The sequence below is a fragment of the Elephantulus edwardii genome, unplaced genomic scaffold (genome assembly GCF_000299155.1).
Source record: "Elephantulus edwardii isolate Elephantulus edwardi_28Jun2011 unplaced genomic scaffold, EleEdw1.0 scaffold00032, whole genome shotgun sequence".
In the NCBI taxonomy this organism is placed as follows: domain Eukaryota; kingdom Metazoa; phylum Chordata; class Mammalia; order Macroscelidea; family Macroscelididae; genus Elephantulus; species Elephantulus edwardii.
This window is the reverse complement of record NW_006399782.1, coordinates 9,478,545-9,492,793: the sequence shown is the minus strand read 5'-3', so window position 1 is coordinate 9,492,793 and position 14,249 is coordinate 9,478,545. Positions and strand designations below refer to the sequence as shown.

The 14,249-nt window shown below is 38.7% G+C and overlaps 1 protein-coding gene across 2 annotated transcripts in view; it reads left to right on the top strand.

The window, feature by feature from the left end:
- The window catches only part of SLC15A2 (solute carrier family 15 (oligopeptide transporter), member 2), a 54,047-nt gene that overhangs the window by 34,072 nt on the left and 5,726 nt on the right, over positions 1–14,249 (top strand). For both annotated transcript variants that reach the window (XM_006884241.1, XM_006884240.1), the window contains 12 exons: positions 1,355–1,437; positions 1,773–1,859; positions 2,026–2,115; positions 2,209–2,253; positions 3,440–3,472; positions 4,343–4,431; positions 5,105–5,186; positions 8,096–8,230; positions 9,422–9,586; positions 9,769–9,815; positions 11,896–12,006; positions 12,920–13,016. In XM_006884241.1, the coding sequence (XP_006884303.1) occupies positions 1,355–1,437; positions 1,773–1,859; positions 2,026–2,115; positions 2,209–2,253; positions 3,440–3,472; positions 4,343–4,431; positions 5,105–5,186; positions 8,096–8,230; positions 9,422–9,586; positions 9,769–9,815; positions 11,896–12,006; positions 12,920–13,016 (1,064 nt within the window). The remainder of the gene's footprint in view (positions 1–1,354; positions 1,438–1,772; positions 1,860–2,025; positions 2,116–2,208; positions 2,254–3,439; positions 3,473–4,342; positions 4,432–5,104; positions 5,187–8,095; positions 8,231–9,421; positions 9,587–9,768; positions 9,816–11,895; positions 12,007–12,919; positions 13,017–14,249) is intronic.

The following is a 14,249-nucleotide window of genomic DNA, read 5'->3' as shown; positions in this document are numbered from 1 at the left end:
CTTATTCATTGTTCAACTTTCAGACGTATGAGAAGCAATTGAAAATACTATTGCTTGGAGCACGTACACCTTAGTTTTTAAACTGACATCTTTTTTCTTAGCACTTCATAGAGGTCTTTGGCAGAATTTTCCCAATGCAGTACATCTTTTGATTTCTTGACTTCTGCTACTATGGATTTTGATTGTAGACCCAAGTAAAATAAAGTTGTTGACAATTTCAATCTTTTCTTCATCTATCATGTTGTCTATTTGTCAGTGGTGAGGACTTTTGTTTTCTTGGCGTCGAGGTATATATAATACATATTAAAAGCTATACGTCTTTGATCTTCTGAAGCAAGGACTTCAGGTCCTCTTTACTTCTATAAGCAAGGCTGTGCCATTTGTATAAAGTAGGTGGTTGATGAGTCTTCCTCCAATTCTGGTGCCACATTCTCCTCACTATAGTGCAGCTTTTAAATGGTTTGTTCAGCCTACAGATTGTATAGATGTGGACACATGCACAACCCCAATGCACACCTATCCTGATTTAAATCATCCAGTGTTCTCTTGTTCCGTTTGTAGAACTACTTCTTGGTTTGTGTACGGATTTTACAGCACACATTTAAATGGTCTGGGATTTTCATTCATCTGAGTGTTAGACAGAATTTGTTATGACCTACACAGTCAAATGTCTTTGCCTGGAGAATAAAACACAAGTAAACACAAGTAACACTAGGCACTGTTAGGTCAGTTCTGACTCATGGTGACCCCAGGCAACATAAAACTATGCCTCAAGGAATGTTTTTAATAGCTGATTTCTTCCCCCCACAGAAGTATCACTAGTCCTTTTTTCCAAGGTGCTTCTAGATAACTACTACATATTTTGTCAGATTATAATCTGTAATGTGTGGAAACGCTTAAAATGCATGTGATCTCATAAACCTTCAACAGAATCATAACCATCAGAATAATAATGAATTTAGGGAGATCTTTTATGTCAGAAATGTTCATTTACCAGGTAAATCCTGTAAAGAAAGTTTACATTTGGTGTCAGATTAGGAGAGATCAGAACTCAAGAAAGGGATAAAGACAGTGAAGAGTCAAAGATAAATTTCCATTTAAGAGATTACATGAAGGTATCAAAAAGTACCTCCTTAAAAAATTGACATAAAAAATTGACCTTTTTATTCTTCTTGTGGATTCCATAATTTTAATAACTCTAAAATCATGAAGTGTAACTCAACATCTCTACTTTATAAGGTTTGCTAGTCACTCTGACATGTCAACAACATGTCTTAAGTATTGAAAAATTTTAAATGAAAGAGTACCAAGCTATGTTAAATGAAATATTGCCAACTTTATGTGTCAACTACAGTTGTGTTTACAATGGGGAGCAAGATGTACAAAAAACCACCTCCAGAAGGAAATATAGTGTCTCAAGTTGTGAAATGCATTTGGGTAAGTGCATGCATTGTTTACTTGCCTTTTCAAAATAAAGATGTCATTATGAGTATATGGGACTTTAAACAAAGGTATACATTTCTCTCACTGAATGATCTTTGTTTAACTATAGTGATATTTATCAACCTGAGATGAATCAGGCTTTGTGTCTCTAAAGAGTCAAATACTGTAACTTTAAAAATTTTTTAAAAACATTTTTTGAAATTGATATGATAGTAACAGGAAACGTGATAATAAAATTATGTGTATGTTTGGAGGAAGGGATAATGAATTGGAAAATACAAGAGATTGTTTCTGTTGGTCTTCCCTCTAACATCCGTACATTTCCCTAGTTTGCTGTTTCCAACCGTTTTAAGAATCGTTCTGGGAACATTCCAAAGAGACAACACTGGCTGGACTGGGCAGCTGAGAAATATTCGGTGAGTTAGACTTACGGATTCTGTGGAGTCTTCACCAATGTTCCATCTGATTCCTTTCCACTGCATTTAATCTGTTCTCATAATATTCTGGCCCATTTTTACTCTAAGCAAGAAAGCCGTATGTGGAACTTCTGGCAGTGTGGCTCATTCTTTCTTCTTCTTGCAGAAGCAGCTCATTATGGACGTGAAGGCATTGACCAGAGTACTGTTCCTTTACATCCCATTGCCCATGTTCTGGGCTCTTTTGGATCAGCAGGTAAGAAACAGAATTCTCTTGGTGGTTACTCCTTCTTCCAGCCCTTATCCTTATAGTAAAGGACTTTCTCATAACAGCATCTCTTTGCCCTAGGGCTCAAGGTGGACTCTGCAAGCCACCAAGATGGATGGGAATTTGGTGAGTAGAAAAGATTTTCCAGAGAAATCTATTCTTCTCTTTATCATTCATATTAAGAAAATTAATATCTTTATGGCTTTGCCTGAAAGCAAAATGAGATCATTAGGTAAGTATTTTTAACCTGAAGGTACTGAATATGAAAATAAAAAAAGATAGTCTAGAAAGTAAAAAAGAGTTTTTGTATTTAGAAATCAGAGCATGAGGATGGGAAATGTTTGCTTCTATATATTGAGAATATGGTAAAGGAAGGTCTTTAAACCTGCAGTACTGATTGATTTTCCCATCAGACCAGGAACACAGCAAAGACCGGTTTGGGTGGCTTTGCTACAATATTGGCTCCCCCCTGTTAGGCGTGAATCACAGCAGATGACCTGGAAGTGAGGCAGTTTACATGCAGATATGCAAAGGATAGGGAAATAAAAACATTAGTTTATTTTTTCCCCCTATCTCCCATCTTTGGCCTTCTCAAATAAGGTACCATTTCTATTCCACCTGCTAGATTTTTGTATCATTTTTCTTTTGCCTTAGCTGTATAGGCAGCGGAACGATGTAACACAAGAGTCCAGGGTGCTCTTTTTTTTGACCCCTGGAGAGCAGCTTTGAGAACACTGCTCTTGGAGTAAGAGTCTTCACACTAACATGGTACCTTGTCCTTCTCATTACCATCTCCAAATACAATTACAGAGATTAGTAAAACACTGACACTGTTCTCTCTCAAGCTAAAGGAAACATGTTGTTCTTTGGTGCTGTTGAGTCAAGTACAACTCAGAGCAACACTATGAATAACAAATCTGAATCCTGTCCTATCCTGAGCCATCTTCATCATCTCGGACATACTTGAGCCCATTGCTGCAGTCACTGTGTCAGTGCATATATTTAAGGGTCTTCTTATCTTTCACTGACACTCCACACTTTCAAACATGGTATCCCTTTCCAAGGAAGCAAAGAATGTAAAAAAATTATATTCTCCTTAATCTCAGTTATTTTCAGCAGACATAACCAGAAGACTTCTCCAATCTGTACTCCACAATCATATAACTGGCAGGCAAGGTCGTGCATGTGAACAAAGATCTGATGGATTTTTTTTTCTCTTATGTATGTCTTACCCTCTAATTAGCAGGATTGCTGATCTAGGCTTTCCTCTTCTTCTACCACACTCTAAATGTAATGTATTATGATATTTCAGGGTTTTTTTACACTCCAGCCTGACCAGATGCAAGTAAGTCTCCTCTCCATATCCATGGAGACCTATTTCTGTCCTCATCTATACTCTTGCTAGTATTTACTTTGATTAAAAAGAATATTTTTTTCTCTTATATGCCAAGTAAGGGCAAGGATAAGAGTAAAAAAAATATTCTCCTTAAGCCCTTATCCCCTCCTTTACACTCTCTGTTAAAGAAGTAGTTTTCCTAGTCTGTAGAGGGATTCAGTGCTATCCCAGAGCTCACACTTCTCAGGTGGTTTAAATTCACCAAAGTCTCCTCAGGAGAAAGACAGTCAATCTCCTCACGTGGTATTTACAGACTTGGAAATCCCAGGGCAGGATCAGCTATGAGTTGGTTTTAACTCCACTCCAGTTCCAGGGAGAACACACAGATCAAGTGTAAGCACTGCTATTTTTCCCATGCAAGGTAATAGAATGAAAATATTGTCAGTGAAAGATTAAGGCTTAGTTGTATGGGAAGAAAAGTAAGAATTTTAATTGTTTGACGATTTCCAGTTTTTTTCTTAACCTTTTTTTCTGACCTTTATCAACCATCCCTACATCTTCCTTCTCTTTCCTTTCTCCTGACCATGACATTTTTCTCTTGCACTGTGGAGCCGGGGAAGATAAGTGAAACTGGGAGAGAAGAGCTAACAATACGATAAGCAGGAAAAACTTTGTCTCAGAATGAAACTAACTGATGTCTTGATGTATTTGAAAACAAAGGTGTGTCATGTGAAAGAAATAGTGTCTTGGCTATAAAAGAAGTGGGTGGTATGGGAACATTCTCTTCTTAGTATGGTGAACACATGTGTGATGTGAAAGTGTGTACAAGCACGTGAGAGAGGAACATTGTAACTAGTCCTCCCTACCACGGCCTTACAGGTACTAAATCCTCTTCTGGTTCTTGTCTTCATCCCGATGTTTGATCTGGGTATTTATCGGCTGGTCTCCAAATGTGGAATTAAGTTCTCGTAAGTATTCATCATCCCTGTATCCTAAACTGTCTCAATCTTTGTCCAGTTGGACAAAGACTCAAAGGTTTAAGGAAGGTACGGTCTGGTCCTTCCTGTTGGCAAAGCCAGGAAAGATTCCTAAACAATAAGAAAATGAGGATATACAAGTGAAGCTTTTCCTACAACATCTGGCATAATGTCAATACTCAATAAATCGAGATGCACTAATGTTTTTGCTATGGTATAAAGGAGAGGGAGAATATAATAAGCCAAGGAAGAGGTAGGGAGAATGGGGCATTGCAGAGATAAGAAGTTCAATGCGGCTTAAGTAAAGTGAAAAAGAAGAGTGTGTGAAGGGGAGAAGGGTCTCAAATAATTGGTTATGCTCTGGTGGCATAGTCTGTAGGGAGTTACACTACGAATCCAAAGCCACGTCTCTCCAGAGGTTCAAATCCACCAGTAACTCCATGGGGAAAATCTCCTTACACGTGATTTACAACCTCAAAAAACCAATGGAACATGTGATTTACAACCTCAAAAAACCAATGGAGGGTCAACTATGAGTTGGTTCTGACCCAATAGTAACGAGTTTGAGCTCTGTTGTATTGTGGTTGTGTTTTTTTTTTAAATGAAGTTTTTACTTTATCCTTTATAATGTTTAGATATAATTATCTTTCTCATTCCTCCGTAGATCTATTAGGAAGATGGCCATTGGTATGATCCTAGCATGCCTGGCCTTTGCAGTTGCTGCAGTTGTAGAGATAAAAATAGATGTGAGTATAATAAATTTTAAGTTTCACAAGAGCAGAACCACAGCTTTCTTCTTCGCTCTTCTTTCTGGCTCAATCTTGACTCCCAGACGCTTGTTGTGAGGTGCCATTGAACTGAGTACGACTCATAGTGACCCTGTGAACAACAGATCTGAACCCTGCCCTATCCTGTGCCGTCCTCATCATCTCTGACATAATTAAGCTCATTGCTTCGCCGTGTCAATCCATCTCATTAAGAATCTTCCTCTCCTTCATTGACTCTCCACCTTTCCAAGCATTTCCTCTCTAAGGAATAGCCTTTCCTAGCAACATACCCAAAGTATGTGAGACATTTGAAGCTTTGTCATCTTTTCCTCCAGGGAGAACTCTGGCTTCACCTTCCCCAAGACATATTTATTTGGTTTTGTGGGTGTGGGTTTTTTTTCCTTTTTTTTTTTTCAGCCTATGGGATATTTAATATTCCTCTTGCACTACAGCTCAAAGGCATTAATTCTTTTTTTTACCATCACATTTATTTTGCTTAATGTTAGCAGAAGCAATTTTATCATCATCAGCCTTTAAAACAGGCCTGTTGGAAAAGAGGCTCTTTCCATCTCAGATGATTTAATTAAGCTTCTACAGTTATTCAGTAAAATATTCACTGACTTACGAAACAATTGTTGTTGTTGTTGTTGTTAATTGCTGTCGAGTGACAGGCTACTCATAGGGACCCTATAAAGGAAAGTCCTCAGCACTTGTGTGTCTTTCATCCTCTCTCCAGATTCATAGGGTTTCCGGAGGCAAGCTATTATGGAGGTGGATGCCACTCCTGCTTCCAAGCTTGTTTTAATTGGGGAGCTCCACCAAACACTGTCCACCATGGGTAACCCATTAACTCATTTGAAACATCAGCGTCACAGTGTTCAGCCTCACAGAAACCACAAGTTACCTCTGTACTGCAAGTGGACACACCAGGGCTAGATGACCTAGAGGAATGTTTGAACAAAAACAATGAAAGACAGGCCCGAAGGCCGCAGATTAAAAGTCACCCACTTTTGGCTTGGTAGCATCACTTTCTGTCCACTGGGCCAGCTGATCACTCTCTATGTTGATGTTATTGTTGTTAAGTGCCGTTGAGTTGCAGGTGACTCATAACGACCCTATGAAGGAAAGTCCTCAATATTTGTGTGTCTTTCATCCTATCTCCAGGTTCATAGGGTTGCCGTACAGCAGTAATTTGTGGTTGCTGTGAGGCTGAACACTGTGACACTGATGTGTTAAATACATTAATGGTTGGTTACTCATGGTGGGCAGTGTTTGGTGGAGCTCCCCAATTAAAACAAGCTTGGAAGCAGGAGCAGTATCCACTTCCGTAATAGTTTGCTTCTGGAACGGAACAATTAGTCAAAATTTATTGCATAAATAGATGGCATCCTGGCAGGCTTGGTAGTGTGTATAAAAGACTTTCCTATTTTCCTCCTTCTTCTTCAACATTATTTAATCAATGAACTTGTTACTTCACACGTCTGTGGGTGCTTATCTGACATACTTCTGAATCTCCTGCGAGAGTTTTTTTGTGTTCTGACCTTGTAGTCCTCGCTCAACCAATAATTCACCTATCATTACTCCTATATGAGACCTGGTAGTCCCTTCCTCCCCCCTTTTTTTAACATTGGCAATACTTATTTTTACAAAATTTGGCTCGTATTTTTAAGCAGGTACAAAGGCATCAATTTTTCTTCTGTCATCCTTATTTTTTTTTGTCCAGCTCTCAGATGCATAGCAAATTATTGAAAAGACCATGGCCTGAATCAGGGGTACTTTAGTCTTCACACTGATGTCACTGCTCCTCAATAATCTGGCAGTCAGGACAAGCCAAAAGCAAATCAATTGCCATTGAGTTGAAATTACTTTCAGCAACCTCTCTAGGTATTAAAGCAGATCACTAAGCTTTATCTTCCAAGGTACCTCTGTATTGGCTCAAATAAGCTACCTTTTAGTGAGTGACTTCACTATTTGGTTCACCAAAGAATTTCTCGCACTTAGCACTATAAGCCAAATCAACTGCTGTTGTTGGTGTCTGACTCATAGTGACTATCCACTAGATTTCTGAGACTACAACTCTTTACAAAAGAAAAGTTACATATCTCTTTCCTGGGGAGCAGCTGATGGAGTCAAATTGTTGAACTTTCAGTTAGCAGCCTGCCATGCTACACACTATGCCATCTGTGAAATGTTGCTGGTAGCTACTGTCCAGTCAGCCCCCAAACACAACACTGTGATCAGGGTTCACCAGGCTTTTCTCTCTAGTTCAACTGAGTTTGAAAATTCCTCTGAAGCCCATCAGTGCCATAGCTACACACAAGTCTCCACTGACAAGCATGTCACTGGGCTTCTGTATTGATGGTGAGAATTCCAGCACGAAACACCCCACTGTCCTCACCTCTTAGAGAGGAAAGCCTTAATAAATTTTTGTGACAGTGAAAAGAACAATTGTCAGAGCTCCAATGAGGACCCACGTACCACCTGAGTAATTCAGAATATATTGGCGGAGGATCCCCAATTGCTACTATCCAAGATTATCTAGCAATCCCTGTGGTATCACACAGTTATATGACACCTCGCTAGATACGCAACAAAAGCCTTTTGGCAGATGAAACAACCACTACCGAGAAAGGAAGTATGGAAGTACAAGGGTACAGTTCAGTCAAAATAATAGAATTTGCTCCCTGACATTGGTAATTCTTCTTTGATCTGGTATTTCCTTGCTTTCATTGTGTTTAAAATTTTGTATGGCAAACGCTCTTCATGGGGAGTACTTTATGTCCTCTCAGCTGGTAGTGATAGGATATCAGAGACAGAACTGAGACAGTGTTCTCCCTGTGCCTGAAGGGGCTGTTTGTTGTGTTCTGACTTGTGTTTTCTGTTCTAAGGGGATGGTTCCACCTGAGGCGGGTCCCCAGGAAGTTTTCCTCCAGGTGCTGAATCTGGCAGATGGTGACGTCAAGATGACAATGGTGGGAAACAACAACTCTTCTCTGTTGGACCAGTCTCTCAGGTCCTTTCAGGTGAAGTATGGGCATGAATGAATTAGACTTCTTCAGAGCGTGTGTTCCGCAGTCAGCACAGCAGTTCAGACTTATCTACTGAAATAGAAGCATAATATAGTGGTTAAGAACACAGACCTCTGAGTTAAACTGGCACAATTCAATTCCTCGTTCTACCACTTCTTAGTCAGAAGACCCTCAACAATCTATTTTATCTCTAAATCTCAGATTCCCAGTACATAAAATGGCAATAATTTCTATGCTGGACCTGGTGAGGATAGATATTATGTGTAAAGTACTTAGCATTTTACCTGGCACATTTTAAACTTTCAGTGGGTTGCTGTTTATTGTTTGTTGTTGTTATTATATCAAACTGCCTTTTAATTCACAGGTACTATGGAAGAGTTTATGTTGCATAGTTTCATGTCAATTCATGTAAATGTTGTGAAATATTTACTTGAAAATATTGTTTTATGGTAACAAAAGTAATGCATATTTATCATTGAAATTGGGAAATATATAGAAAGATTTAAAAATTACCCATAATTTCATCACCTAAACGTAATGACTAGCTTTTAGTTACAATTAAATAAACTCATTTCTAAATGTATTCAAACCTCTATGTATTGACCTTAGATTCCTGCTCCCCACTCCCCATATTAATTACATCTTGAATATTTTCTTGAGTCCTTAGATAATCTTTGGAAGCATTATTTAGTGGTCATGTGTTACTCCATGACTGACCCATAGCCTTATTTTTCCATTTCTTTATTCATATTTATAGGGAGGTCTGTTGGTATAGTCTATAGGGAATTGAACTGCCTACCTAAAGATGTTTTTTGGTGGTTTAAATCCTCCAGTGGCTCCAAGGGAGAAAGATGGGCAATAACCGCCAGTGGGATTTACAGCCTCCAAAAGGTCAGCTATGAGTCTGTTCCAGCTTGACAGCAATGAGTTGAGTTTGAGTTTTTATGTACATTTAAATTTTTGTTATTATACACACACACACACACACACACACACACACAGTGACTATCCTTATATGTAAACCATATGCATACCATTAATTTATATGCATGCAAGAAGTGATATTTTTAAGTCAAAGAGTAATGTTGAAATTATGTGAGTCAATTTCCCCCCATCTTAAGATACTAGGAGGTTGTTATGTCCAAGATGGGGTAGATAGTGACCGTGTGGTACTTTCTTCTGCAGAAAACACCTCACTATTCCAAACTGCACTTGAATACTAAAATCCAGGATTTACACTTCCACCTGAAGTATCACAATCTCTCTATCTACGCTGAGCATTCTGTAGAGGGGAAGAATTGGTACACATTGATCCTTCATGGGAATGGAAAAAATATCTCCAGCATGATGGTAAGTTAATGAGTTAACACCCTAGATCCTGAGATGTCATCTCAGAGACCAAGATGTCATCTCAGAGGAGATGAACTGATTTACAAGTATCCACCACAGATCTGCCTGATGATCAAAATTTCAGATTATCAGTTCCCTGCTTCCAGTTGTCATGTAACTGATGTTTGCTTTCCTCTTTTTAGGTGAAGGATGCAGAAAACAAAACCACCAGTGGAATGACAGCTGTGAGGTTGGATGTCTGGCAGACCTCGGGCTCTTCTGCTCTCTGGGACTTTGGGTCTCTTTTGCTCTATGGGGTTTCAGATGTAGATAGTTCACATTCTGTTTGTCTTGAACAGTAAAATGCCAAGAACCCGGGTGTCAGAACATCTTGTCTAGGGCAGAGAAAGGTAGATAGACGTACTTTCCCATGTGATAGTCCTTTCTCTGAATGCCCCCTGTACTCTGCTATGTAAATCTCTTCTGTTCGTTTTAGCCATTTAGGGAATCATTAGGAAAATAACCGAATGATTTCCTTTCAGTAATTAATGGAATATAGCAGAGATTGTTGTGATGGGAGAGGATGGGGCAAGGTTCTGATTTGTTTATCATAGGGTCATTGTGGAGGGAGTTGTAGTTGATTCTGCAGCACCTAAAACCAACAATCACTGGAGAAAAATTTAAAAATGAGCAAATGATCCTGCCTTCAGTGTTGGGCTTGGAATATATAGTATTGTTACTGTGTTTTTATAGCATAAGTCTTTTGTGATATGCCTATAGAAGTATGATGGTGTAGTAGAGGTAATGTATTGGGAATCGAAAAACTTGGTTCTGAATCCATATAAGGCTGAAAGTCTTAACAGACAGCAAGTTACTGAGACAGTTACTGAGATGAAGCAACAAGGAAGTCACTTGCTTTCTGTGAAAGGACACAGACGTGACACAGAAGGACATGCCTGTGACCATTAAGATAAGGGTCATTATCGAAAAAAAGCAATTTAGAGAATGTGAAAAATGTCTGTCTTTTACTCAAATAATAATTTGCTTCAGGATATGTTTCTGTAAGAACACAATCCTTAAAATAAGAAAAGATATCCATAACAAAAACAATGGAAAGCAAGTACAAGTAGTCTATAAGTCAAGTGCTCATAATCTGGATTTACTGTATACCTACATGTTTATTCCATATTTCTTAAAATGGGATCACACCACACATTACATTTTTAAATTGCTATGGCATTATTATTAATTTCCCACCTTAAACTCTCTAAAAATTGCGAATTAAAGTGAAAGTTTACAAAGAAAAAATAATAAGAGAAGATAGAACTCAAATGAAGTTAGGGCTTCCATGATCCAAGATTACCCTGGAAAGGATAATTGCTAGGTCAACGAAGAAGAGTCTACACATTGTACTCCTTATTTCATAGGCCAGAGACCAAAACAAATGTACTGGTAACCCATGCTGAGGAGAAATATCTAGGGATCTGACTTCAAGAGACAACAAAGTGGGTTCTGGAAGGAGCCAAGAAACAGTAACTCAACCTAATGTACTCAGTCAAACCAGATCTAAGCATTATAATAGCTCAGTCTAACATGACATACACCAAACCAGATTTAACTTATAACAGGACAAAGTAAAGTAACAGTTGTAGGTAAACAACAGCATGTGTTTATATATACACACATCATTATTTTATTTTCTTTTTCTTAGTAAAATCTTAGTTGATGATTTCCACCATTATAAGAAAGAAATTGAATACACACAAATTAGATTAGTGAGGAAACTCAGGCTTCCAAAAGTGATTATGATGATGTCCACTCCCGTTAGATATTTGGTGAGGGTGCAGCAGGTGAACACCTCAGGAACATGGATAGGGATAGCCGATCAAGATTTCTGTTTTACATGTAAAGTATATGCATTCATCCAGTTAACAATATACGCGACATGTATTGCCAGCAGCTCTTCTAAGGGGCTCTGGTGGTGTCGCCCAGAGGTCCGGAGAGAGTTGTGCTGCTTATTCACAGGTGGCAGTTTGACCCCCCAGGTGCTCCATGAAGAAAGACTGACAATCTCTTCCAGTGTTTTGTACAGCTTTGGAGACTCACTATGAGTCAGTTCTGACTTTACAGAAATTAGAGAGGAAAGGGGAGGGATATGGAGCGAGCAAGAGAAGGAAAGGGTAAGGATGGTAGGAAGGGAGAGAGCTAGAGAGAACATCTAAGCATAGAGGATAGAGTAATAACAAGACAGATAAGGTATTTACCTACCTTTAGCAAATATTCCTGTTGTAAAGGTTTGTCTGGTGTGTAAATCATGTTTCTACCCTCAGGTTTGTAAACACTTTGCATAAAGATGTCCATATTTTCCTGGGTGAAGATACAACCCTAGATGTTCCTGAAGCCTATGGTGTGTCGGCTTACAGAACTGTGGAAAAAGGAGAGTAAGAGCATTACTTTTCTAGGCATTTTACCTTTATCAACAACTGTTTGTTTTTTTAAAAAGACTGCTTTTTTGATGTAGGTGGGGATTTAAGCTTTGCATTGCTAATTAAAAGGTTATGTGTCTCTGGTGGTTGACACCCGTCAATGGCACTGCAGGCTGAAAATGGGAGGTCTCCTCTGTTAAGATTTCTTTACAGTCTTGGGAACTGATGGTGTCACTAATTGTAGGAGGCTAATTGTAAGGAGCCCTGATGACTTGATGTGCTGGGCAGCTAACCAAAAGGCCAGAGATTTGCTCTGAAAGAGAAACCCGAGCAGCCGGAGACGCTCACAGTGTTTTTTGCTCCTGCTTTTAATACTTCCTGTTGGCAATTCGTTAGTCAGAACTCATCCTCTCAGATCCCTTGTTTTATGCTGTTTCACTTGTGTTCACCATAAAACTCTCCTGCTGCTGTTGATATTGTTAAACCAGCCTGTGATTCATGGTGAACCTCATGTGAGACAGAACAAAATGCTAGTAGGACCTGTGTCATGTATTTGATCTGCAAGGTTTTCAATGGCTAATTTTTGGAAGTAGAATGCCAGGCCATTCTCACTAGTCTATTTTAGCATAGAAGCTCAGCTGAAATCCATTTAGCATCATAGCAAAGCCCCAGGCTGCACTGGTAAACGTGGTGGCTTCACACAAGGTGCACTGATCAGGAATCTAACCCAGGTTGCCCACATGAAAGATAAGAATTCTACTACTGAACCATCTGTACCTCTCCTCTCCTGGTGTGGAAACATTTTACTCCTAGAGAATCTTCCCCTTCAAGAGAAATGGTAGCTTCACTGTGCTGGCCAGCAGCAGAGATACTCTTCCTCAGGAGATGAGAGTACTTTTATAAAACATAATGTTTATTCCTGTTTCAGATACCCTGCAGTGCATTGCAGAATGGAAAACAAGGACTTTTATCTGAACTTGGGACGATTAAACATTGGAGCAACCTATCTGTTTGTTATTACTAATGTAAGTATCTCCTGGCTACCCTACATTTTCTTCCATCTCTCCTATCTATTATCCTGAGATCTTCCTGGCTAGGGGAGAGGACAATGGAGTCTGGCAAGACAGAATCAATGCTTTCTAATGTAAGATAGCAAGTTCTACTCTAGACAAACCTCATTAAGGTCTCCATATACGATTTTAAAATACATAATATTGGAAGCAGGAGTGGCATCCACTTCTTAAACAACATACCTACAGAAACTCTATGAACTTTGATAAATGTCAATTAGTTATAGAAAGGCTTCAGTGCTTTTGTTCATAAGGTCACTTTGAGACATGCTTGACTCGAAGACAATCAACAACAACAATATTGGCAATAGGTGTAGGGTTTCGGTGAGGGGGCAGGATGGGAGACATAATTTTTATCTTTGAGTTATCACTATGAAGTGACTATCATGGCCTGAGTGAAAAATAAAGATTATTTTTCTTTTTGGAAGGCTCTAAATACAAGTCTTTTCGTTTCCTGGAAATCTGATCTGCTAATATAAAACAGTATGAAATATCAAGACATTAGTAGCTGTCATTCTGTGCACATTTGGGAAATCAGTTAAATGTGTTTCCTCAGCAGCAAAGTAATCAGGGTAGGAAACCTTGGCCTTTTGATTTTGGGGACAATCTTGATTCTCCTTGCTGTTCATTACCTGTGACGTTGTAACAAAGACAGGGCAGGAAAAGAAGATGGTGGCTAAAAACATTTTAATACATAAGTAAAAGGGAACATTTCTAGAGGGATGATGAAAAATCAATCTGGAAAGTTTGGTTTTTAAGAATTTATGAAATTAATGTAATGTCTTTATTAAGACTTAAAAATACCATTTTATTGAAATATAATCCATATGTCATATCATATCATATTATTTATCTAGTTAAATCGTGGACATTTGGATTGTTTCTCTGTCCTTTTTTTGCCATTAAGAAAAATGCTGCAATAAAAACCCATGTTAGGGACACTGTGAGTCCCAGGTGACTGGATGACACATATAAACAACAATATGGACAAACTTCTAAAAAATTTTTTTGAAAGTATAGTGTGGATCATAACAAACTGTGGCTGACTCTGAGAAGAATGGGAATCCCAGAACATTTAATTGTGCTAATATGAAACCTATACTTGGACCAAGAGGCAGTAGTCAGAACAGAGCAGGGTAATACTGCATGGTTCAAAATTGGGAAGGGTGTACGCCAGGGATGCAGCCT